Source organism: Helicoverpa zea, chromosome 3 (assembly GCF_022581195.2).
Source record: "Helicoverpa zea isolate HzStark_Cry1AcR chromosome 3, ilHelZeax1.1, whole genome shotgun sequence".
Taxonomy (NCBI): Eukaryota; Metazoa; Arthropoda; class Insecta; order Lepidoptera; family Noctuidae; genus Helicoverpa; species Helicoverpa zea.
Genome location: NC_061454.1, coordinates 11728669 through 11754079, shown reverse-complemented (window position 1 = coordinate 11754079; position 25411 = coordinate 11728669). Strand labels below are relative to the sequence as shown.

At 34.3% G+C, this 25411-nt stretch overlaps 1 protein-coding gene across 3 annotated transcripts in view; it reads left to right on the top strand.

The window, feature by feature from the left end:
• LOC124646375 (calcium/calmodulin-dependent 3',5'-cyclic nucleotide phosphodiesterase 1) overlaps nucleotides 1-25411 on the top strand; it is a 184097-nt gene that overhangs the window by 136897 nt on the left and 21789 nt on the right. For 2 of the 3 annotated variants that reach the window (XM_047186514.1, XM_047186512.1), the window contains exons 3-5: nucleotides 690-716; nucleotides 2611-2767; nucleotides 14225-14338. In XM_047186514.1, coding sequence (XP_047042470.1) covers nucleotides 690-716; nucleotides 2611-2767; nucleotides 14225-14338 — 298 coding nt within the window. The remainder of the gene's footprint in view (nucleotides 1-689; nucleotides 717-2610; nucleotides 2768-14224; nucleotides 14339-25411) is intronic. The other variant, XM_047186513.1, reaches the window with a different exon arrangement.

The following is a 25411-nucleotide window of genomic DNA, read 5'->3' as shown; positions in this document are numbered from 1 at the left end:
TAAAGTACAAATAATAAAAAAAACTTAAGAACAATTTTGAAATGGAGGCAATTATGATTTTGATTGTATTTACGATAATGTTTTCTCTCGCTGAGAAAATAAGTGCCTATCTTATAAAAGTAATCTACAAAGGGACAAAAAGCAGAAAAAATATAACCAGGCTTTGTTTTAGCCTTATTTTGTGATTTTATTTTTGAGTTACGAAAAAAGTATGTACCTACGTAATTAAAATTATTGTAAACAAAAAGAAAGGTTCTTAGAATAGTTTACGATACTTTAGTAGACAATTTCATAACTACTTTAGCCACGACTATACGCATAACTTTGTATCCGAAACACGTTAGACAATTTAGTCCTTCAATCTCAACTTGCAAAAAACGTAAATAAAATCACGATTGGGTAAAAAATATGGGGTTTCGCAATTCCTTTAGCAGAGAGTCCAACATAGTTTATGCTGGAATTCTGCAGGCGAAGCTCAAATTGTGAAACAAATGCCGCTCGACAAGGCTCTTGGGATGCTAAACTTACTCGGCACCACGAAACCCAATTAACCCGTGTAGAAAATACTAGGGAATTTAAAAGAAAATCGGTTTTCTCTATCCTCTATATTATAACAAGGTTATGTGATTAAACCTATTTAGTGCTCATGGAGATAAAAACCTCTTTACATTATCGTTTTCTTTTCTCAGGTCAGCACGGAAGTCTAATAGAAAATCGTGAGTATATCAGTCAAAATAGAAGATTTCAATAACAGAATTAACTCGAAATCTATTTTCTTTATAACACACTAACAAAGAGCGCTTAATAAAAGAATTGACGCAAAATGCTGCATGTTTTCAAACTTCTAGCTAGAATATTGTGACATCGAACGCTAAATTGCAGATTAAAAAAATAAACATAAAAGTACTGGCCACTAACAAACGCACGTTCTGAATTCGAAAATTGCACGTGCGGGTTGCGTGGACCCCGTAAAATAAACTGACCAAATCCGAGAATCAATGATCGGGATTCAAGTTTGGAATTCCAGATTTAAAATGGCCGACATTCAGTTCATATTATTCGTTTGTGTTTCATTGGAACGGGATTTTATTTTATGGTTTATTTGAATGCGATTTTATTTTTATAGGTATGTTTAAAGTAGATTTAAATAAATAAAAATATTAATTGGCATTAATTACTTTTTTTGGTACAATTATTAGGATAATTGATACTAATTTAATTATTTATCTACATCGTATGTTTGTTTGATATCATTGAAACGAATCGAAATTATGGACATAAAATACTACCAATCTATCTAAATTTCCATTGGCTATTATTTTACGATGCTACCATTACGATGTACACGACAAACACGATTACAACGATACGGCACTTTTTCACTACAAATACAAAGTGAACTTACTGCGGAATTGAATACGAGTTTGTACTTTTCGATGGACTACTACAATTTCTTCTTACATTCTTACCTTCTACGTTTTTCGTATACCTGCCTTGGTTAGTAGATTTATTTCTTCTAGATGAGAATGCAGTGGAATGTGCATGATTTTATATAAACTATGAGATTGTATAATTATTATTACAAGCTTTTATTTAACTTGCAATGTATGTATGTATGTATGTATGTATGTATGTAACTATGTGTGTTCGGGTGGAATTTTACAACTCAATTTTAAGGCACTTGCCCTCAACCGATTGAGCTGCAATTTTGCATACATGTTTAGTTTGGATGACAATGCATGTTAAGCTATGTGACGTCATCCTAAATCCAACATGTCTAAATATACAAGATGGCGGACTAGTTATTTTTAAAGTACCTATACAATATGGGTATCAAATGAAAGGGATTGACAAGTAGAACACATCGCACTTTACGAAATAAAAATCCAAGATAGCCGCCGCTACAAAATGGTGAATAACCTATTTTTTTCAATCCCATCCATACCTATGGGTATCCCATGACAGGCAAGTAGAATAAAGTGCACTTTACCAAATCAAAACTAAAAAGTATAAAATAAATTGAGGTAAAAAAATCTTTAAAAACAAGCTTTTATTTAAATGCGCTAAAAATAAAAAAATAAACTTTTACTGTAACTTTACTGATTTATGTTTTAAAAGCTTGTCGCGATTTTACTAAGAAAGTAAATACGAGTACTTAAATCTCGCGACAAGCTTTTAAAACATAAATCAGTAAAGTTACAGTAAAAGTTTATTTTTTTATTTTTAGCGCATTTAAATAAAAGCTTGTTTTTAAAGATTTTTTTACCTCAATTTATATTATTTGTATTGATTGTTGACTTAGTAATCTGCATGTGAATTGTGAACGTTTTATTAGAGTCGGTACCTACTTGGATAACAGGAATGCGATTTTTCTGTATGATATAGATATAGATTCTAAATGTACGATAATATAGCAAAGTTTTGGATGTTTCGATTTTATTGTTGTTATTCATTTATCGTGCTTCAAAATAAAATAAAGTTTTTTACAATCTTCTTATTCAAACTTCCAAAACAAGGCTATGTTAGTGTAAAAAACGCATCCACTTTTTTCTCTTCTCTCTTGCCATTCAAAATTCGACCTTATAGTAACTGTATCTACTTTGTCCACAGAACAAGGAGCACTAACGATAGTGCGCCGCTCGTCCAGCCGCAGTAAGGCTGAAAGTTGCCCGACTCCCACTGACGAACAACTCGACTCACTCGATTTGGATACCGAACATTTGCCCGCCGTCGACACGCCCGACGCGTGCGATAAGGCCGCACTTAGGTAAATATGGTTTTTAAATAATTACTTATATATTTATTGGTTAAAATTAATAATTTCAGAAGTTACAGGCATTTTTAATAACAGGAAATAGTTTTGGAAAACGATATTTTTTTTTAAACGGACGTTAAAAAAAAGAAAGTTGTAAGTATGTATATTATTCATACTTCAAAAACATAATAATTTTGTCTGAAAATTGGTGCGGAGCTTTATTGCAGGAAACGGACATAGGATAGGACTATTTTGCCCGTTCGGGCATCTGTGCAGGCAGTAGTTCCCTTGAGATGCTGGTGAAACCGCAGACGGAAGCTAATAAGTATTTCATAATTTAGATCACTAATTTTGGAACTGAAATCTCACCAATTCTGTTAATATCGCTTTTGGAACATCGAACTGAAAAGAGAAATTATTTATAAGCACACCTCTTGAATTTTTCACCAGTCGCCAACTCTATGTTAAAAGCCATTTCCATAACTTTAGCAGCCAAAAGTTAAACAAGCTAAATTATGTAGGTACATATTAATAAGAGTAAGTAGGAAATAATACTTGTAAAGTCGACCAACAAGTCATACATATCCTTATGTTAGCTTAGGACGACAACAAACTTTGTAAGCCTTTTACACTTTGAATTTGGCATTCAAAATGTAAAAGTATACGATCTTAAGATATTTCGCAAATAACTTTCAAGCGCTTAGAAACGCGAAAAAGTGGTTGTAACTTATCTGTCAAGGTGCCTACCTACTCTAAAAATCAACCATGTTAAAAACGAAATAATCATAACTAATATTATAGATATGAAAAACACTTGGTTTGTCACGGTACGCTTTCGCGCAAAAATAACTGAAAAAAAAACACATCCGATATTAATCAATATGGATAGATGTAAATTTTATCCATACATTTGAAATTTTCTTGGTGCCCAATTAAAACTGTGAGAAACTGCTATCTTAATTAGAAGTAGTGATAAGCGCAATGCAGCCAAAAGTAAGATTTCCATGCGGACGAAGTCGCGGGCGAAAACTATTATTAATTAAAGTACCTACCTCTAGTGATATTATGCGACGCGATATAAAATGGTAACTACGAATGAAACCATGGTGCACAGCTAGTTTTATCAAATTTATCCACCCTTTTATCTATCCTTTTGTTAATATTTCGTTTAAAAGACTTCTTATAAAAGGGTTTACTTATCTTTGTTTCTGTTTTCAGTTCTCAGTATTTGGTTAAAATATTGTCTAAGTAGGTTCTTATACTTAGTTGAATAAAAGAGGAAAATAACGAAGTTCTTATTAAAAGAAAAAGAAAGTCGATAACACTGGGGTTGGTCTGTTTTCAAATACCTACCTTCATAAAAATGCTTATCGTATAATCGGCCTGGTTACGACGCACAGTTTTCCTAAAACAATTTTATAAAAAATATTTCTTTATACCAAAACTACTGAGCAAATATATAAAAAAATAATTTTCTTTTGGAAAAAAGCAAATTGACGATTAGAAAAAGAAATGAAAATCGTGTCAAAGCTTCCATATATTTATGTTCACCAAAATGTTCCTTATTTGTGAAAATGGTTCACTAAAAATAAATACTAAAGAAGACGGATCACAATCCATACAAAATTGCCCCACGTCCTATAACAATGTGACGTATCTCAAAAAAAGATGAAAATGTTTAAAAAAATATGGCATACTCTCTAATTCATTTTTTTTACACCTTCATACGAAAAAAATGCTTTAAAAATTGTTCAGGCGCTGTTATGAAAACATCGTTCATAGGACTATTTATGGACTATTTTATTAAAATATTTTTTTGTTTGATAGGGTATACCTCACAGGTGGTCCCATAATCATCAGGCCAGGATCTCATGATGGAAACCCTGAGAAATCCAGGGCAACTTTTGAAAGTTGTAGGCATGCGCAGGAAAAAACTTGACTATAAGGTGTATGTCTTACAACAATATGCAACAGTAAAGGTTTGGAGCTGACCTGATGATGGAGACGAAAGAAGGTCGAGGGAACTCGACAACCGAATATGTAAACTACCTCGTGTTTGGGCTCATATTATTTGTATTGAATAGACCTTTGCAACAGTGAAGGTTTGAAGCTGACTTGATGATGGAGACCAGAGAAGGGCGAGGGAACTCGACAAGAAAATATTTAAACTACCTCAGAAGTCGGTGTCTAAAGGATGTACCTAAGTTTATTTCCCCACCGACTTCTAGGCCGATGCTCCTAAGACTATTTTTTTTTTGCTTTTCAGTGTTTTTGGAAGTTTTTTTATTGTAAAAAGTTTTTATTTTTATTTTTGGCTTTTCAGTGACAAGCACAGTTGTCACTATCCGCATAAATGGAAAGTTCTTATCAATACGAATAATATAAGCCCAAACACGAGGCAGTTCACATATTCAGTTGTCGAGTTCCCTCGCCCTTCTCTGGTCTCCATCATCAAGTCAGCTTCAAACCTTCACTGTTGCAAAGGTCTATTCAATACAAATAATATGAGCCCAAACACGAGGTAGTTTACATATTCGGTTGTCGAGTTCCCTCGACCTTCTTTCGTCTCCATCATCAGGTCAGCTCCAAACTTTCACTGTTGCATATTGTTGTAAGACATACACCTTATAGTCAAGTTTTTATCCTGCGCATGCCTACAACTTTCAAAAGTTGCCCTGGATTTCTCAGGGTTTCCATCATCAGATCCTGACCTGATGATTATGGGACCACCTGTGAGGTATACCCTATCAAACAAAAAAATATTTTAATAAAATAGTCCATAAATAGTCCTATGAACGATGTTTTCATAACAGCGCCTGAACAATTTTTAAAGCATTTTTTTCGTATGAAGGTGTAAAAAAAATGAATTAGAGAGTATGTCATATTTTTTTAAACATTTTTATCTTTTTTTTGAGATACGTCACATTGTTATAGGACGTGGGGCAATTTTGATCCATCTTCTTTAGGGAAACAAGAAAGAATGCAATACAAACACGACGAAGGCCAAGGACGATTTCATTAAAGTCGCCATCATCAATCTCGAATGAAACGCCAGAAGATTGGTACTCAGTATAATTTATAGTTTAATCTCTACGGAGTTAATGAAAGACATTTGAGACTCTTAGTTCTTTAGAAACTGGGTAGATATGTTAGTAAAGACATGTCGGATAAAATAATAGTCATGGTGAAGTACCAGCCTTCTATTCGAGGTCGAGTATTTATCTAAGTTGTAATTGTAGTTCCTATTATATTTTCAACAACAATTCTCAGGAAATCAGGACTTCTAAATCTGAAATCGCCAGACTACCTTGGGCAATCTGGTGATATACTCATTCCTTCCCTGTATGAGAAGAGGCCTGTGCCCTGCTGTGGAAAAATAAAAGTGCTGTTCAGATGATGATTAACGTTTTATGGCAATATTTCTACTCTGAATATGCTTAATTAAGTACTTCCTTCGGCATTCAAATAATAAATGAATAGGTACCTGCATCAATAGAAACTCCAATAAATCACAGCGTAGCTCAATAAACTGTCATTATTATCATCCTTACCCCATTCAATGATCAGTAAAATAAAGTTTGCTTTCCCGTTCAATTGTGATGGCAATAAGGTCAATTATTCCGGATGATTTCGTCCGGCACCGGGGGAGATCGGAACGCAAACGGATTGCTTTTAAACTGCTTACGTAGATTGGGAATTGATATTGTTCGATAGTTATCTGTGTGCTTGTTTGTTTTGTGAAGTTATTTTCGAGTGTGAAGCTAGTTTGTGATCGTTTTGAGGTTTAGGGGTTCTGGATAGAAAAATAATAACAGACATTAGTCGTTCCCCTCGCATCAAGGAAGAACTGCTTCCCCCAAACTAGGACGAAAACAAATCATGTCCTTTCTCAGGCCCTTGGGTCTCTGAGTACCAAATTTTATTTGAATCAGTTGAGTAGTTTTAAAAATAAAAAAAAATAAAAAAATAAAATAAAGTTTATTTCAAGTAATTTTGGCTTACAATTTCATGTCGAGGAGTCTCCATTTAGGCATAGAAATGCCTGTAGTTGAAGGCTCCGCTCAGTCCCATTACATTATTAATACACAAGTATGTTAGTCACAAAAGGGAAAAAAATAATAATATAAAAATAAAAATTGTAAATTATATCTCATATGTTAGTACCTATGTGCCTGTGTATGTGAGTATGTGTGTAAATGTGTGTGAAAGTGTGTGTGTGTGTGTTTAAATAGGTGGGAAATACAGAATTTTAGTGTGCATGTAAAATATCATTTATTATTAATAAAGGTTTTCAATATTAAGTCATACGTTTCAAAAGTAGCTCTGTATCATCATAATTTAAACTTCGCAGCCATGCTGTAAGTTGTTTTTTGCATTCAATTTGTTTTTTATCATAGATATATATATATTTATTTATTTTGTTATATAATAAGGCTGAGCGTTTTTTATATTGTCTGTTGGCAAATTCAGTCTTAGCCCTAGGAACGTTAACAATGCAGTGTTTCTTTCTCTTATTTTGTATTTTGGGATCATATGGTGTTGCTTTGTGCATTTTGAGTATGATCAGAAGGATATATAATTTTCTCACTGACAGCAGGTTACAGAGTTCATAAAGCTTTTCAGTAGAGAATCTTCTTATTTTGAAGTACATCACCTTAAGTATCGCTCTTTGAGCACGTTCTAACTCTAGGAATTTAGATTTCGCTGCTCCGCCCCATACAGTTATGCAATATACTAAAACTGACTGGACCAAAGATATATAAATTTCATTTAAAAGATTTCTTTGATATCTATTTTTATTATTAATTGTCCTGGGTACAACATATCTCAGTTTTAGCATGATAGACAGATAAAGTTATTTTCGCATTAATAATATTAGTAAGCACTAATCCGGGCATGATGAAACTAAGTGCAAATATTTAGAATAGAATACCTACAGCAGCATGAGTTTAGATATTTAGCGCATTTCAATGTGTCAATCTGTCGGTTCCGATGAAGTTAACATACTCCGTAATTACTACCGACTTGTGTCTGCCATACAAACGAAATGACATGGGATTTTGAATATTCTAGTTACTGTGAATCATTGCACAGCTGTTACTGTAAAGGTAATGCTGAATACCTAATATAGCAAAGTCGAATTGAATTTTGTTTTTTTTTTTTGGTTGTTATTAACGGTTATATTTCTATAGAATCTAAACTAGCTTAAAATCTCTAAGTTCACAAACACTGGCAAAGTTCCCAAACTTTACCATGTATACCTAATATTGCGTGGTATGTGTAAGTATTTTTGTGTCATGGCTCTAGAAGTAAATGACAAATTAAACACACCAGCTATATGCAAGAACTGACTTCTAGAGCCATGTCGAACAAAACTTTTTTCCCCTTCAGTTTTATTAAGACGTGGTCAAAAATCAGTCCACATTTTGTACCCGAGGCTCTTTTGTTCAGTATAGGTACAGTCATTGGATATCTATTATTAATATAGGTGTAGTAGTGAAACCCCTGAGCTGCGAACAATTCCAGATATTGGTGATGGCAGATCAAACGATCTAATGTAACGTGATTGTGATCGGCTCACTGGTAACGATATTACAACTGATATTACAGCATATTACCTATCTTTGACTATAGATAGATAGAAGTAATAGATTTAGATAATAGATGTACAGCTTCCCCCGCCCATATCAAACTTTTTGTAGGACAGATAATCGGACCGATTTTTTGCAGGACATTCTAACAAGGATTTTCTGATCGGCTTTATATGTGCGTGTCCGTTGCACTATTGCTATCAATGTGTTCTATATATTGATACTACTGCTACAAAAAATCGGTCATTGGTTTATCGGACGTGGGCAGGCTAAAGTTATAGGTACCAATAATATCGAAACATCCACCCCAGATATAAGTACACTGGAATCTCCACAACACATAGAGTACATGTTATTGATGTCTCCATCAATCACTAGCATCTACGAGCCACATCTAGACGAGGGTATCCAGCGCTTAGGGGACAAATTGTCCCATCTCAGTATAACACGTTTATTTATAAAACACGATAGCCGTTCCATCTTATTGTACTTTAGTTCTGTAATCGATCTGAAGACCGACAGAGGCTGAGAAGACATGAAGTAGTAGTTTCCTTAATGTTTTTCTATACTGTGTCTAAAATACTGCATTTACTTCTAGTGGATGCTCATTCACAATAATTTTATTTGTTACGGTATGCTCATTAACAGTAAATACGGTAGCAAATATTCGCAGCAGTTCACAATATATTGATATTTAAATATTCGGGCGATGTTCTATTTGATATTCGACATAATATATTTAGGTAATGATTCATACGAATATATTCGTCAGGTTTGGATTTAATTGAAGTTATGAACCTGCCTATCATTACATGATTAAAAAGTATAAATATGTACACTTTTATCACGATTAATTGAGCAAGCGTGGTGATTACGCTCAATCCTTCTCCGTGTTAGAGGAGGCATGTGCCCAGCAGTGCGACGATAAAAAGGCTGTAACAATAACTACCTTAACTTATCCAAATAAACATAAAGTTTTACACCCAAACGCTGAAACAAGTCCACTTTCCTCTTTTGAATTTCAATTGACGTTTCCCCACTTTATTTGTTCATCTCCCGCTCCTAGGAATGCATCGATTCGCTTGTCACCCCAACTGAATGATTCGCTGAATAATAGCCATGTTAAAGGTTCCTGACGTCACTGATGGATTGTATTTATATTTTTGCTGTTGCAACATTGTTCGTATTGTTAGCGTTTAAGTGGAATATTTTAAAGTTTACTATTTCCTTGTTATGTACCTACTTGAAGTTTTTGAAAATAGTCAAGATTATCTATCCTACTTATATTATAAATGTGAAAGTTTGTGAGAATGTATGGATGTATGTTTGTTATTCAATCACGCAAAAACGGCTGGACCGATTTGATTGAAATTTGGTATGTAGATAGGTGATATCCTGGATTAACACATAGGCTACTTTTTATCAACACACCACGCAGGCGAAGCCGCTGGCGGAAGCTAGTACATATATAATAAAATGATAGGAAAGTCAAAACTGTACACTGAATATTTTTTTAAAAGAATACTTGGGGGGTGATACATAATCGATTCTTAACCCAAAAATGTAGTTTTTAGAGTTTTTGTCTGTATGTCTGTTCATCTGTTTGTCTGTATGTTTGTCCCGGATAAACTCAAAAAGTACTGCATGGATTTAAACCAAATTTTGCATGAATATTACTTGGGGGCCGGTTCGACACATAGGCTATATATTATCACGCTATCCCTTACGGGGGATGAGCAATGAACCATTATTTCTGTTAACGTTTCTGTGAAAGCGTATGCAATAATAACACATGATTGAATGTTGTACTTATATTAGTTGACCGGCCTGTTATTAATCTTTAAACAGAAAATCTTGTATTTATAAATAACTCGGGAGAAAAATAAAATTTTACGAAATTATTTAGCCAAGGTTAACGTGGCTCCATCTATGGTATATAAAATACATCAAAGACAAAGCAGCGAGGTGGTAAATAAATAACACATATTAATTACCATTTATATTCACAGATAGAGTTGTCTATTTTCTATAATTCACCATATTGTAACAAAGGGTTTAATTTTTTTACAGTTATTTTAATTTAATATTGTTTGTCAGTTTGCCATGCCACATCAATATCCTGCTATAATTGTTATCGTGATTCAAGGAAAATTGATAGTACTTATCCAAATTTAAAACGGAGCCGTCTAAACAGTTTTTCGAATATTAACGTCAAAAATGATTACATTCGCGGAACAATTAACTATCACGTAAAGTCATAGATAGAACGGCACATTTTTTCATAAGCAAATTGACTTGGGGTTTATTAGTTTAGCTTATCATCCAGTAATGTGGTGGCTTTTTTTTTGAGAAATCATAAAATGATCCCTCGAGCTGAGGGCTAGCAGCATGAGAAAGTGTCAGACTCTAATTCAAACTCAAACTCAACTCAAACTCAATTTTTTTTTATTTCAAATAGGCCTATGAAAGGCCTAAAACCCATCGTATTCCTTCTTAAGACTTTTATGTATCAGGGCCGCGATAACTATTTTGAACAATATGGTAACCTGAAAGCAACTTTAACTTTGGAAGAGTACTATTGAGTAGAACTCAAATAAATTTTAGTGTGGTGTAAAACATGCAACGCTTAAGGATCGTAGAAGAAAGGAGAAAGATCGATCTCTCGCAAGGGCTGCTAAGCGTGAGGTAAGGCTCCTGTACCTTGAGAAACAAGCACAGACACAAAGTGCAGATTAAAAGAAATGGGAGGTTCTCGAGTTAATACCATACGCACGTAAGAAGCTTTTTCGCCTATCTTCGTCGCATACCAGAGACATATTATACTTACTTTCGACTTCTGATCTGCCAGACCCGAGCTGGGTCTAAAAAACGCCTTTTAGATAATCACGTTCGATATCATTCACTTACAAAGGCAGAATTGACATCAAACATGTTTTCGCTAAATGTGCTATCCGTTGGAGTAGGAGGCAGCGGACTGACTGAAAATTCGCACTTCTCATCATAACCGCAGTGGTGAACGTGGAAGACACCTCGGCAGCCAGGTGTCGAGAGTCGACTCCCGGCCACCGCAGTCTGTGGGCGGTGAGTTCGGGTGGCTCATCCTTCTTCCATCTCCTAGGAGACAACAGGCCCATGTCGGCGACGCGCGTTGTTCCACGCGCCCCTGAAGGAGAGTCAACAAACCCCAGTAGGCCAAAGCCTGCAGGGGCTGCTAGATTGTTCGAAAGAGTTATCGGGGCACAAGTAAAGGGCTTAAGAAGGAACATGGTGGGTTTTATTCGGTATGAGTCTGACGCACCCTCACGCTGCATCTACTGTGAGGCCAGACATTACATTGTCGCTGACAGAAAACCTTATTCTATTATGATCAAATCAAACTGATGGCTGAGTACTACATGTATCTCCAGGATCCCATGAAACGTGTTGCAAATGACTTTGGGAACTTGGTAATCCTTTTCTCCACCTTCACTGGAGATTCACGGTACATGTAGGTACAAATTAAATCAAGACATCCTTGGCTATGTGCAATAATCTGTATGTCATCTTCAGTCAAGTGGTCATGTTTATCACGTAGTTACCAACTAAATGAAATTAAGTTATATGATTGATGATGTTTTCAAAACGGTTGACTAGACCCAAAGATTTCCTGAACATTACAAACTCTACTTCTTTATTTAGATAAATGGCCACACATCCACAACACAACATTTAGGTATTGGTCAGCCTGTGCGGCTGCTAAGTAGTAATCCTCTAGCTCCGCATTCTATATTGCCCACGCGGACGAAGTCGCGGGCAACAGCTAGTTTTAAATAAAACCAAAATTCTTGTGAATTAGGTTACTATGCCAAAATTCCCAAATTACTTTTAGGTATCGAGCTTATGTTAAAATCATTTACGTAAAAGGAAAGGAACTCAATGATTGCTCTTACGAGTACGGAGATAATATTGTCACACAGCAGGCTAATAATAGAATAGACATTATCGGGTCACAGGCACATGCTAGATTAACCTCTAATACCCGTCAAAATGCCATAGTTTAGATAACGAAGACAAAGGAAGCAAATATCGACCTTAACACAAAATTAGGCTGAAAACACAAAGCGTTGAACTGTCACAAACTTAAGACAGATATTATGTTATAACAGTCCATAAAAAACAGTTACTTCAGAAACATTATCCCAGGCATGCCAACAAAGAATAAAAGTTCTTTTCAATGAAATAAGGTTGACTATGTGCAATTTTCAACAGCTCAATTCAGTAATGTTAATATCGATCAAAATGTATTATAGGAGTCCTTCAAATAAGTTCTATTACAAACTGGTAAAGTAGGCTTAATGATGCTCGAAGCTCGAACAGGCTTCCAATATTGTCTGAAAATAAAAACAAAATAGAAAGCACTTAACCTGCTCTCATCCCTGGATGTATTATCTACGAGAAATGAGTTGCCTGCTGAGTTTAGAACGACTTTATTACTTGCGAAAATTTATATTAAAGTGAATGTTCCTGCAGCTTTTATTAATATAGGTGAATGAACAGAATATCTCTTTGTTAATTGGGAATTAGTACTACGAAATATAAGTATCATGCATTTATGTCGGGCAGAGGCCAATTATAGGCCCCGCAGATTGTCGACTTTTAGTCGGCTGATGATTTGATCGGACTCTTGATCAGTATAGCGATGTATGGTAGTACGATGAGTGACATTCACGACACGCCAGCTGACTAATAAACTATAGGCCGATAGTTATCCGGATTGTTCCGATGGTCTGCAATTTACGGAAGCTTCATAACGTCGAAGAATGCTTTACGGAAAGCACGTTTCACCATTTTTTTTCTTTTTTAAGTATGAATTTAGGTACTATGAGTTCAAAAGATTTGTAGCTTTATGAGCGAAAAAAAAACAATAACACAGACCTTTAAAAACTCTCTAAAGAATCGATTACACAAACTTCATTTTACAAATCTCGTTCCCATCACTTCTCGAGTGAGAATCAAATAAAAGAGCAATATTAGATATCGGAAATCTGAGTTAAGTGCGTGTAGAGCATTAGACGACCAATCCAATTTATGTTGGGTAGCGTGAACCAATATTAGGGAACCTTTCGACAGCGCCGATTGGCTGTACTTAGTGCCTTTTGTAGTTCAAAATTAGGTTGTTAAAGCACTGTAAATGTGTTTTTATTAAGTTTTGTTTATTGTGAAATGAGGATGCCATCTTTTTTATCGACTGAGCTGTAGACGTGTCTTACTCATTCTTCTGCCCTTATCCCAATTTTATTTGGGGTCGGCGCAGCATGTTTTGTTATTTCATTCTCTTATATCTGCCGTCATCTCACAAGAAAGATTCTTTTTGTAGCCATGTCGACGTGTCTTACTGACAGTCAAATATCTAAATATCGAGTGGTGGGCCACATTTTTGGCCAACGGTACCTAAACACAAAGATCTTCATACTAACCCAAAACCGAAAGAATCCCAAAGGGCATAAATCGAAATTCCCTTTCTACGTCAGCAAATAATTCCTTACAACGAGCACCGCAATAATTAACCCCGGCCACTCCAACACATAAAATGTAACGTATAACGTACTAGCTTCCGTCTGCGGTTTTATCCGTTTCCTAGCAGAACTACTCCTCGCATCAGGATAAAAAGTAGTTCCTGTGTTTTTTTGACTTATGTAGAATATTAGTTTTTTTAAGTTGTATAAGTTAGCTGTATGCTTTTATAATTTTAGTGAGAGATATCCTATTATTTGAGAAAGGTACTTTTTATACAGGTATGCCAAGTTTCATCAATAAAATTGAGGCACACCCTTTCAAATTTATAACTATCAATTTTGATTTTATATAATTATTAATTCTATTTTCTCTTTGTCCACAGATTACGCTATCTCCTAAGACAATTGAATAGGGGTGAAATATCAGCTGAAACTTTACAAAAAAATCTACAATATGCTGCGAAAGTCCTCGAAGCTGTGTACATTGATGAAACCAAGTATGTATCTTAGTTAGTCATGTATTTTTGTAGTTATTGGTCGAGGGTGATGTTGAGAAATACTGCGTTGTGTTTTGTTTTTCTATATTCTATTGAAGGAAATGGGTTCAGGGCAAGGGTACTTGCAATGTTATCATTTGGCAATATAAATATGATTGACATGGAGACTATACCTATATACTCTGTATATTTAGTAATAAAAACCTTCAAAAAACTTTCAAAAGACTGGTTAACGTGTATTTTATGACTTATCATGTTACCAAAGAGCTTTTTTCTGTACACTTGCAGCAGAAGACTTGCGCCTTCTGTCGATTCATCTTTCGATCCGTCTGGTCCTTTGTAAATAATCCTACGTAAAAATGTAGAATCGAGAAGTAAAATAATATTTACACGAATGTACAAAACATCTTTCTACTTTATTCTGTAGAAATTGATTTAATAGTAATTAATAATCAAACTGAATACATTAGAATCCATCAATGCAAGTTCCTCCAAAAATCGTAGTATTTCTCAACAAACAAATGGTACAGTCGGACACAAACTCATGACCTCTATGTTTCAGATGTATAGCAGTTTATATTACGTCGTGTTCATAATTCATGACAGAGCAGGGTTCTTTCTGTGTTACGGAACCTTTTGCTTTGAATTTTTTGTCACCCTGTATATCGACTTTTTTGTGTCGGAGTGTTTTCGTTTTTCTCTTTGAAAAAGCACTTTTTAAATATTTTTAGATATTTAACTTTTAAAACAATGGTTAACTAAGCATTTTTTATAAATGTTTAAAATATAATCAACAATGATTATTAGGAGCAGGTTTATCGAAATCGATAAGAAAGACTCAGTTACAAAAATAACTTACACACCGACCTACATTAGGTTCTCACAGTCGAAAACTAGTGAGAATCAACCTTACGCTCTGTGAGAAACAGTCAGCTGTTATTCTTCCTTCAGGAACATAAGTACTTCTTACGCTTTATTTTCAAAGCTTCCTTTATGCAAAATGTTACTAGTTTGTGCACTGTGCTTCTTGGTATTACAATTTTAAGGGGAAGTAGAAACTATTATGTCTTCTAAATGAAAGGTTAAAGAGTTTCTGTGGAGTTTCTTGCCAGTTCGTCATAGCAAGACCCACTCTTAGTAATCGTACAATGCTTGACGATTAGTCCGGTTTTCCTTAAGCCTACTTACAAATAAGCGTTTTAGACAAATATTTTGTTTTTGTCTTTTAATGAAAGGAGATGGCCAAATTTTCATAGTAAAAAAACCCAGAATCGACAGCAACGAAATGGGTACCAATGGGTTCATTATTATAGACCTTTGATGGTGCCAAAAAATCCAGCCTGAAATCCATGGGGTATAGGAGCTATATCATTTTTTACAAAAATAGGTTATGTTGAATTTATGTTGATTTTTAAGATTATTTACGTCAAGGCACATAAAAAACAAGGTATACTAATATTATACAAGCCAATATTAATATCCCTATAGTTACAGAGTTTGCCTGGTGATTAAAAGATCTTGATTTTGACCTCTACCCATTGCACTATTGACATGAACCACTCCAGAAACGATTAAACACCGGCCTTATCTATGTACTTGGAGAGGTTTCCCAGCTATGTGCAAGTTTCATAACTGGCAAAGGTTAATAATGAAAAAGAAAAAACTATTATTGGGAGCATCGGCCCAGAATTCAGTGTTTTTATAAAAAGTTTTTTTTTTATTATTATTATTGGCTCTTTAGTGACAAGTATAGTTGTCACTATCCGCATTAGTGATAAGTTCTCGTCAATACGAATAATATAAGCCCAAACACGAGGTAGTTTACATATTCAGTCATCGAGTTCCCTCGATCTTCTCTCGTCTCCATCATCAACTCAACTGCAAACCTCCACTCCTGTATAGTGCTAATAGACATACAGCTGAGTGTCAAGTTTTAACCCTATGCACGCCTACAACTTTCGTAAGTTGCCCTCGATTTCTCAGGGTTTCCATCATCAGATCCTGACCTGATGACTGTGGAAACATGTGGGAAGTATACCCCATCAAACAAAAAAATAATTTTGCAAATCCCAAACATCTAATGAACATCAAATAGTGAAGGCAAACTCTTTCATCACCTAAATTCTTGATCGAAAAACCATCATAAAAAGAGAACCCCATGGTTTTCGGATGATATGAAATACTTTTTTTAATCCACACATTATACTGAATCCAATGATACATGCGAGGTTTCTGTCGACTCTGGGTTTTTTTTGGCCATCTCCTTTGTCTTGATAAAAAATGATACATAAGTACAAGTTTTATACAAATTCAAGAAGTAGGTATGTAAAATATGACTGGGTCTACTTTCGCATATTGAAATGAATGTCCCTTGCAATATCTAAAGTGGTCTGAGCCAATATCGGAAGCTTATCGAAGTCCACTCGCCGACAAATGGGCTATTTATCCGGAAAACGACTTACTGTCACTGTTACCCGCGGAGTAAGGAAAAATGAGCGGACATGCCATAATGCAGATAGGTCAGGCGCCTTCTTCTAGGTCAAACAGGTACGGTGGGTACGACCAAAACGTTTACTTAGGTACGAGAGAACAAATGAGGGGTTCGGGTTCGTTGAAAAATCTGTCAACGATTTTTAATATTACAAAAAATAGTAGGGTCCAAAGAAAGCGTATACGAGCGCAGACAGTAACGTCCTTCGTCCACCACTCATCCGCATTGTGGCGCTACTTTCTTAGGAGATTTTGCGTTATGCCACCTCCGCTAGTCATTGTGTTCTCCATGCTGTTACCAGATATAGGATCTTTAAAATATGGCGTCATTTTATCCTCAGTGCAGTTTTCAAATTGCAATCTCTGTTCTAGAATTTATTTTCAAAGATTTCGGTCGATTGTATGGAAATGGAGTCACGTTTTAGCTATTTATGTAAATAGAGTGATTTTATTTATTTTAGTGTCAATGTATCATTTATGTTGGCAACACAGTGTATTTTTGTAAGATAGATGTTGAAATGCAGCGATACAACATCATAAAAGTACGATTGTTGTGTTGCTTTCAACCAAACTAAATTGCTTTGTTAAGTTTATTGGCCAATGTTAAAATATGTTTTAAAATGTTCAAATCAAAAGTACCTACGTCATTCGGTTTTTTAAATTTTGGAAAATACCTGAATGGCTTGTAGAAGCGAAGCGAATGATCGAAAAAAAACTATCTACAGCAAGCCAGCAGAATATTTACTTCGTTCCTAACGTGCTTCGTTCTTTACCAAAAATCTTACACATTCCTTCATCACACTTACACAACATCCTTTAAAAAAAAAAACTTTTCCAAGATACCTGTGTTCGACCTCTTAATGAAGCCGTAAAGGGAGGAGCCAATTAGAGAGCCCTAATTACGGGAACAACCGACTCCGGTTAATTAGGGACACAAAACGGTTTGTTTCGACCCAGTACCCTTGAAATTTTTTGGCGAGTAAGGTCTTGCTGGGTAGAGGCTTTTGAGTTTATAACTACGAATTTTTGAAACACAGATAACGAACAAAAATGCAGTTGATTAGATAGTTGCAGTGAAAAAACAGTTATGTATGTAAATTTTATATATTACCTCTAATTTTTATTAATTGTTTCAATATATTTTTTTCATTCGTCCACATATTCCAAAAAACATGTAAATATGTGTTTCAATTTATGACTTAAATTCTGCACATATTAAATTCAGTAGAATATTAAAAATGTTAGGTTTTCCAATTTCGAATTCGTCATAATATTGGCTACTACTATGGCGTACTATATGCCTTCGTCATTTCTACACGTTTCTAATATGTTCAAAATTAAATTTTCTTTGCCGAAGGATCTTCGCAAGCATAATAATGAAATATTAAAATAATGATTGCTTTCAGAAGTGCGTGAATATTTGCCCATATTGCTATACTTAAATATGAGAGAATTTTCGAGATATGATAAGCTCAAAATTGTACATTAAGTTTGCTCAATAAATTACACATAGGACTTATAGTTACGTATACTTGCATTTTTTTTTAATGTAGCTACCTCAGTTTTTCATGCAGTTATACAAAAAAGGAGTTCCGTTTTCAAAAATAAACTCGTTACCCACATCTGACGCTATACTAAAACAATAAAACAAAAAAAGTACAATTAAAACCAGCCAGTATCTGTTACATTCATACGAGTGAGGCCGAATGAAATGTGCTATATACTGCGATTTATGTGAAGGCAATATACTGCCATCAAAAGGGTATATAAAGTTATGGTAGTCTATAGAAAATGTATGGGTTTTTGATTGCTGTTGAATTAGTTATTATGGCAACCTACTTACAGAGTACTGTTAGTTAAGTACATAAGTGTGTAAGTGATGAGGAAATGACTGATTTAAAGAAATGGTGTTATATTTTAGCCAACTTCCCAAAACAGAGAGGGTTCTCTATTGAGATGTTGGTCTTTATGTTAACCAAAACGATCAGTGACATTTGATCATAAACTTCATGCTAAATAATTTATTCATAAAATTGTCCAACTTCATTTCATTACTAATTTACTATCTGAAGTAATCGGATCTGTTTTCCGATCATTATGTTCAAGTTTTAAACTGTAACAGTTCATAAACTAAACACATTTGGATACCTTAATTGAGCATGCAGGAAACGTAACAGGTACAAATTTTCAATACAGCCTTTATTAAAAAAGGTTGTTAAACATTTTCCATTACCTACAGTTTGTACAGTCCATTGTGTGAATTGGCCGAAAAAAAGGCCGAAACTGATAAAGTTCGTATATTCCACAGAGGAGACTCGTTCCCGCCCTTTCGTGCAGTGTACATAGTACACGATTGTACAGCCAGGTGTAAAATAAAATTCGTTCAGTTTAAAAAAAGAATTGGAACTGGATTGAATTCAATAATGTTGAAGGTTGGTTAGTTTGCGTTCAAAAATTAAATTGTAAAATTCTTATAGTAATTTTGTGGGGTTCATTCATTATTTTATTTTTTATATTCTAGAACAAAGAGGTTTTATTTTTTATTTTTCCTTTAATTTTAGAATAATTTGCCAGAAATCAATAATTCTTACTTAAAAATTCAAAAATTATACTTTACAAAATAAAGCTTTTTTACCTTTATCACATAACTTTAGACAATTTATCAACTGTAAGTCTATACCAAATTCATTAAAAAAAACATCACACCAGTACTTTTAAAACCAAAAGTAAAAACAATTATTAATCTTCATCTTTTCTTAAATATACAGAAATTATTCCGTATTATAGAAGCACGACACCAAAAGTACCAGGGGCTTATAAATCAATAGACATGAAATATTCCTGCCTTCACTCTGGAGCGCTGCTCAGCTAACCCCTTCGTATAAATTACCAAGTCCTTTAATAAATAACCTGTATATGCCTTAATTTTATATGGTTCAACTGTTGTTTTTCAGACAGTTAAATATCGGTTTAGTTCGTATTTTTATTAAATTAGGCGCACATCGGCTTCTAAAATTGACGTATTCACGTGTGTAGATAATATTTCAAGAAACTATATTTTTTATTATTATTCAACGTAAATTAAGTTTCTTTGCGTTGCTACAAATTGTGCCAAGACTTGTGTAGGTGCAAGATATTCTAGCAACTTCTTAGCAAAGGTGTTAACGTGAACACGCGAAGTGGCTCTCCTAAATTCCATGAACAGCGAAATAGCATACCTACGTTATTATCAAGATAATTCTGCTCATATTGTAACGTAATACGGGAAGCTCATTTTATGTCCATAATTATAGATTAATCTATTTTACAGTAATGCGCAACAAGGCTTCCAGTATAGATGATGTCAAAAATATATTCCTTTGGACATACATAATATAATAGAAAAGAAGTATAAGTAGGTAATAATTTAAGTACATAGGTAATCCTACTTATATTATAAATGTGAAAGTTTGTGAGAATGTATGGATGTATGTTTGTTATTCAATCACGCAAAAACGGCTGGACCGATTTGATTGAAATTTGGTATGTAGATAGGTGATACTTTTTATTTTACTTTTTGTTTTACTATTTATCAACACACCACGCGGGCGAAGCCGCTGGCGGAAGCTAGTAAAAAAATATTAATCAAACGAATCAGTAGGTAAATTAAGTAGGTACCTATAGCTTTATCGCAAAGATAATGTAAAATAATGAAGCCGTTTGTGCTAAAAGCTTGAATAATAATCTAAAACCAAGTTAAAATTAATTTAGGTAAGAAACTAATATTATGGGTGGGAACCTAAATTTCCTGAATCCTTCCTAAACTCAGCTGAATCCGGTTAGACTGGAAGCCGACCCCAACATGATTGGGAAAAAGGCTCGGAGGATGATGAACCTAAATTTCCGATTGGAAAACATTCTTTCAAGAACGAACTTGCGTTCCTATTCCACAGCAGAAGAAAAAAAAAAACAATTCAGTTTTCCATTCACCAGGCAAACATAAAAAAGAGGAGTTATATTTCAACAGACTCGCGCAGACGTGATGACGTCACGCGGCGCGAGCGATGCGACGGTTGACAGGCGTCGCGCGACCGAGACGGTAGCCAATTGAAAATTGTGGTTTCCAATGAACGTTTTCTAACTGTATTTGTAGTGGGTTATTTTCTTTCTGCTGTTGCTGTTGCTAGAAATATCAGGTTGTACTATTTTGTGGGATGTTTTCGAAACATTGCAGGACGGAGGAATACCAGTTGAAAATAAATTTACATTTCGGATAAAAAATTCTCTTCTTACGCTCTATACTGATGACAACTTAATAAGTACCTAATCGAAAAACTTCATATTTTGTCAGAAGTATAAGTAAATTCCACGAGCCTAGATATAACTTTTAAACAAATAACAATCCTTAAAAAAATATTTCATTTAGTACTCTTTACGAACCTAAACGCTCACTTGTAAGCACTAATAAAAAACGGAGAGAACGTAACAATAAAAAAACCGTTACTGCTCGTAAAACGTTACATAACGTTATAAATACATAAGGAGCCACTTCTGCAGCTTACATAAAGGGTAGTTATAAACGTACTAACAATAGGGAGAAACGTTACGATCACGGAGTAAGGAAAGATGAATGGACATGCCATCAAGCAGGTAGATCAAGTGCGTTCTTCTGGGTCAAATACTTACGGTGGGGATGACCAAAACGATCAATTACGAGAAACGAGAACTAACGAGGAGTTCGCGTTCTTTGGGACATTCGATTTTCGGTATTACAAAAAATGGTCGGATCCAAAGAAGATGTATAAGGGCGGAGACAGTAACGTTCGTCATCCCCGCACACCTGCATTTTGGCGCGCTACACTCTTAGGTGATTTTCCGTTATGGCATCTCCGCGAGTGAGACTCCATATCATCAGTTGTTCTCCATGGCTACGATATTTTCACAACGTTACGACTCAGGTAAATGGACCGGACCATAGATATTGCTGGTAAAATTTATTTTAAATGACACTTAAATTTTAACGGCCTTCGGAGACGTTTTATTTTAATTTCGAATATATAATGGATATTCTAGAATTGTGCTAGGTAGCAAATGGCTCTAGAAAATAAAGTTTATCAATATAAAGCTTTTTTATGTGTTTCATTTTTCATATTTGAAATATCCATCGGTGTTATTTTCTTTTACGGAAAAATTGCCTTACTAATGAAAAACGGGGCCAGGAAAATGTTGTATTTTGTTTAAATACAACTTTTATATTCGCGATTTTACTTTTTCAGTTACAAAACATAAAAAAATGGATTTTTTATTTTATTCATAAATAAAAATATGATTTATTAATTTATTAAAAACTGGCCGTTTTCCCGCGGTTTCACCCGCATCCCGTGGTAACTACTGCCCGTACCGGGATAAAATATAGCCTATGTTACTCGTGAATAATGCAGCTTTCGAATGGTGAAAGAATTTAAAAAAACGGTCCAGTAGTTTTTGAGCCTATTCATTACAACCAAACAAACAAACAAACAAAGTTTTCCTCTTTATAATATTAGTATAGATAATTTTAAAACTGAGTTTTACCTTTCAGTTCGGTGCTTAAAGACAAAATGGTGGAATTAAGCTCATTAAAGTTCTGGAAATGGAGTTATTATTTAAATCCGTTTAAGCTTATGGTTATTAAATATTCACTGTTCGAGCTTTAAATAATTCCGTTTAAATCTTAATTTCAATGCGTGCTGAACATATTCAAGCAGTACGTATCTGCATTTAAACAGTTATTATAAGTTTTTTCTATAGGGTAATAAATAAAATATTGTTCGTGAAATTGTCAAGTCGTGTTAAAAAGTAAGTTATTTTTCCGCAATTACATGAAAATAGAAAAACAAATCCGAATACATAAACTGACAACACAGTCACACACACACATAAAAATAAACGAATTCCCCAAAAAGAAAGCTAGAATCACTCAGAGAATTCGAGAACAAAATGGGACCTAGAACGTGCCCCACTTACCACAAACAGTCAAAAATCTCCACCCTTGTTAAATCTGACAAGATCTTTTATTCTGAAACTGAAAACAAAAGGATTTTCATGACAAGTTATGTAGTGCCTTGTTTTGTGAGAAAATTGCAAAATCTCACATTACCTACGTAGTTGGAAGAATATAATGATCCCATTTTGTATCAGCCTGTTGTTTGCTAGAAAAGAGAAATTATTTTTAGAGGTACAAGAGCATGGACTAATGAAGTTCCTTGTAACATGCATGGTTTGCATTATTTAATATAAATTTAGTAAAAATAGCATTTTTATATAATCCACTACGCAGGAAGAGGGGTGTTATAAGTTTGACCGGTATGTATCTCTTCTATGTGTCTGTGTGGCACCTAAGGCTCTTAAACCGGTAAACCGATTTGGATGCCGTTTGAGAAGTGTTTCAGCTGTGGTAATTAAACATTTTTATCAAAATCAGCTCAGCTGATTTAAACTTATAACTAGGTGTACTTATTACACACATTCTCAAAATTGTAAGGAACGAACAAGCTCTACGAAGGTTTGTTATTTAATAATTGATTAACCCATCGTCATCTAAAATTTCCCAAGAAGTACTAGACACTCAAAGCTCTTAGTTGCCGAGAAATTGGAAATTCTCATAGAACAATGACGCGAAATTGATATCAATTGAGTATTCCACGTCTGTGCGATCAAATTGCTCAATTTTAGTCATGCGATGTTCGCGTTTATAGCAATTTAGCTCGATAACAACGTGAAACCATTAATATAGCTGAAGTTACTGATATTGAGAACGTGTAATTATACGCAATTAATAATTACCCTATTATTATCTATAGTTCTATTCTACAGAAATATAATAAAGAGGACAAATTTTTTGTTTGTTTGTAAAGGCTCAGAAACTACGGAAAGAAAAAACTATGAAAAAATTACATGAATTCACACTGTTAGGTAGCTAGACTATGCCCGAATAACATAGACTGTATCTTGTCCGTGTATGCTAAGTTCGCCCGAGCTGTGGGTGGAGCCGCAGGAAACCGCTAGTATGATATTATTCATAACTGAATATAAAGCAGAAGTGGTTTAATAATAAGACACGTAAAACATTTCAATTAATAAAGTAACAAGAGGAACAATATTTATTTTTAATCGAAAAAGCATAATATTCGCTTGTTCCCGGAAGGGATGGCTCAAATTGTGTACGTACCTAAACAAACCTTTAACTAGGATAGTTTTGTTATTTTATGTCCCATTTCAATTAACTATTTCTGATGATATTTATCACTTAAAATCACTTCCGGGAATCCTTTTCAGGACAAAGTTATCAGCATGAACTTATTATTTGACTCTAGTTAAATTATACCTACGTATAGTACGTATTACAATTAACAGTGCCGAATAATCCTAACCTAATAGACAGAACTGTATTGTTGTAGTTCACCGAACGGTAGTTTTACGAAATTAATGTTCCATTTGCTTGTAAAATAAAAAAAAAACGACAAGGTACCTATGCCGAGTGCTTTTAGATTTTTTGGATTTTACCAAATAGATTTAAAAAAGATTTTGGGGATAATCTACATTTAGAGAAAAGTTATTATAGTTTAAAGCAACAACACTTTTTCATGATCCAATATTTGACGTCATATTTTCTTCGCAAAATTCCGCCTACAAGAAAGCCCTGTTTGTTTGTAAAAACTTACATACAACAAAGCTATTTTAAGACTTGCTTAACTACACACAGGTTACATGAACAAGCCCAGCAGCACTAATTATAAATGCTAAGCCTGCATTCTGCTCAAGCGCCGATGTAATGAAGACATATTGAATTTGTGCATGAGCGCAGAAGCGTTCTAGCCAATAAACTGCCTGAGAACACGAGACTGGTGGAGTGCCAAGCTGAAAGCTGTTATTTGAGCTAATATTATTCAATCGTTTACATTTCGTGATTGGTTTAAAAGTTTTTTTTTTAAGTCTGAAATATCATGTTTTTTTACTTTAAAATAAGTATCCGAAATATAAGTTATACTAGCTGTCGTTTGCACTTCCGCGGCACATGATAACTACGAGTACATACCTTGATATAAAGTGGCCTTCGACGATAAATGGACTTTCTATCACTGAAAGAGTATTTTAAAACGACCAGAGAGTTAAGCGCGTTCACACAAACATACTAACAAATTCTACAGCATTAAAACGATAGCATATATATTTAAGTAACAATTAAATACTTCAAGCACAAAGATTTCACACAAAATAGGCGATAACTTTCACAGACTAACAATTTCGCGCCACTAAATGATATACTCGTATGGAAGCACAGTGAAACAATTTGCATATGAATGTAATATTTTGCATAGATGTTCCGCTTTACATTCAAATTGACTTTCATTCGATTTTCCATAGAAAAATTACTTTTACCAAGTAATTTAACTTTTAAACAAAAAATATTATAAAAAAATCAATACATATATTTTTAAATAAAAAGGAAATAATTGTATAAGTTTGGAATCCTACTTATAGTAGGTATAGACGTAAAAGTTTTATAGAATGCTTGTATGGAAATCAGTTACTCTTTTAAAGAAAATGCTCTGGGTGGAATTG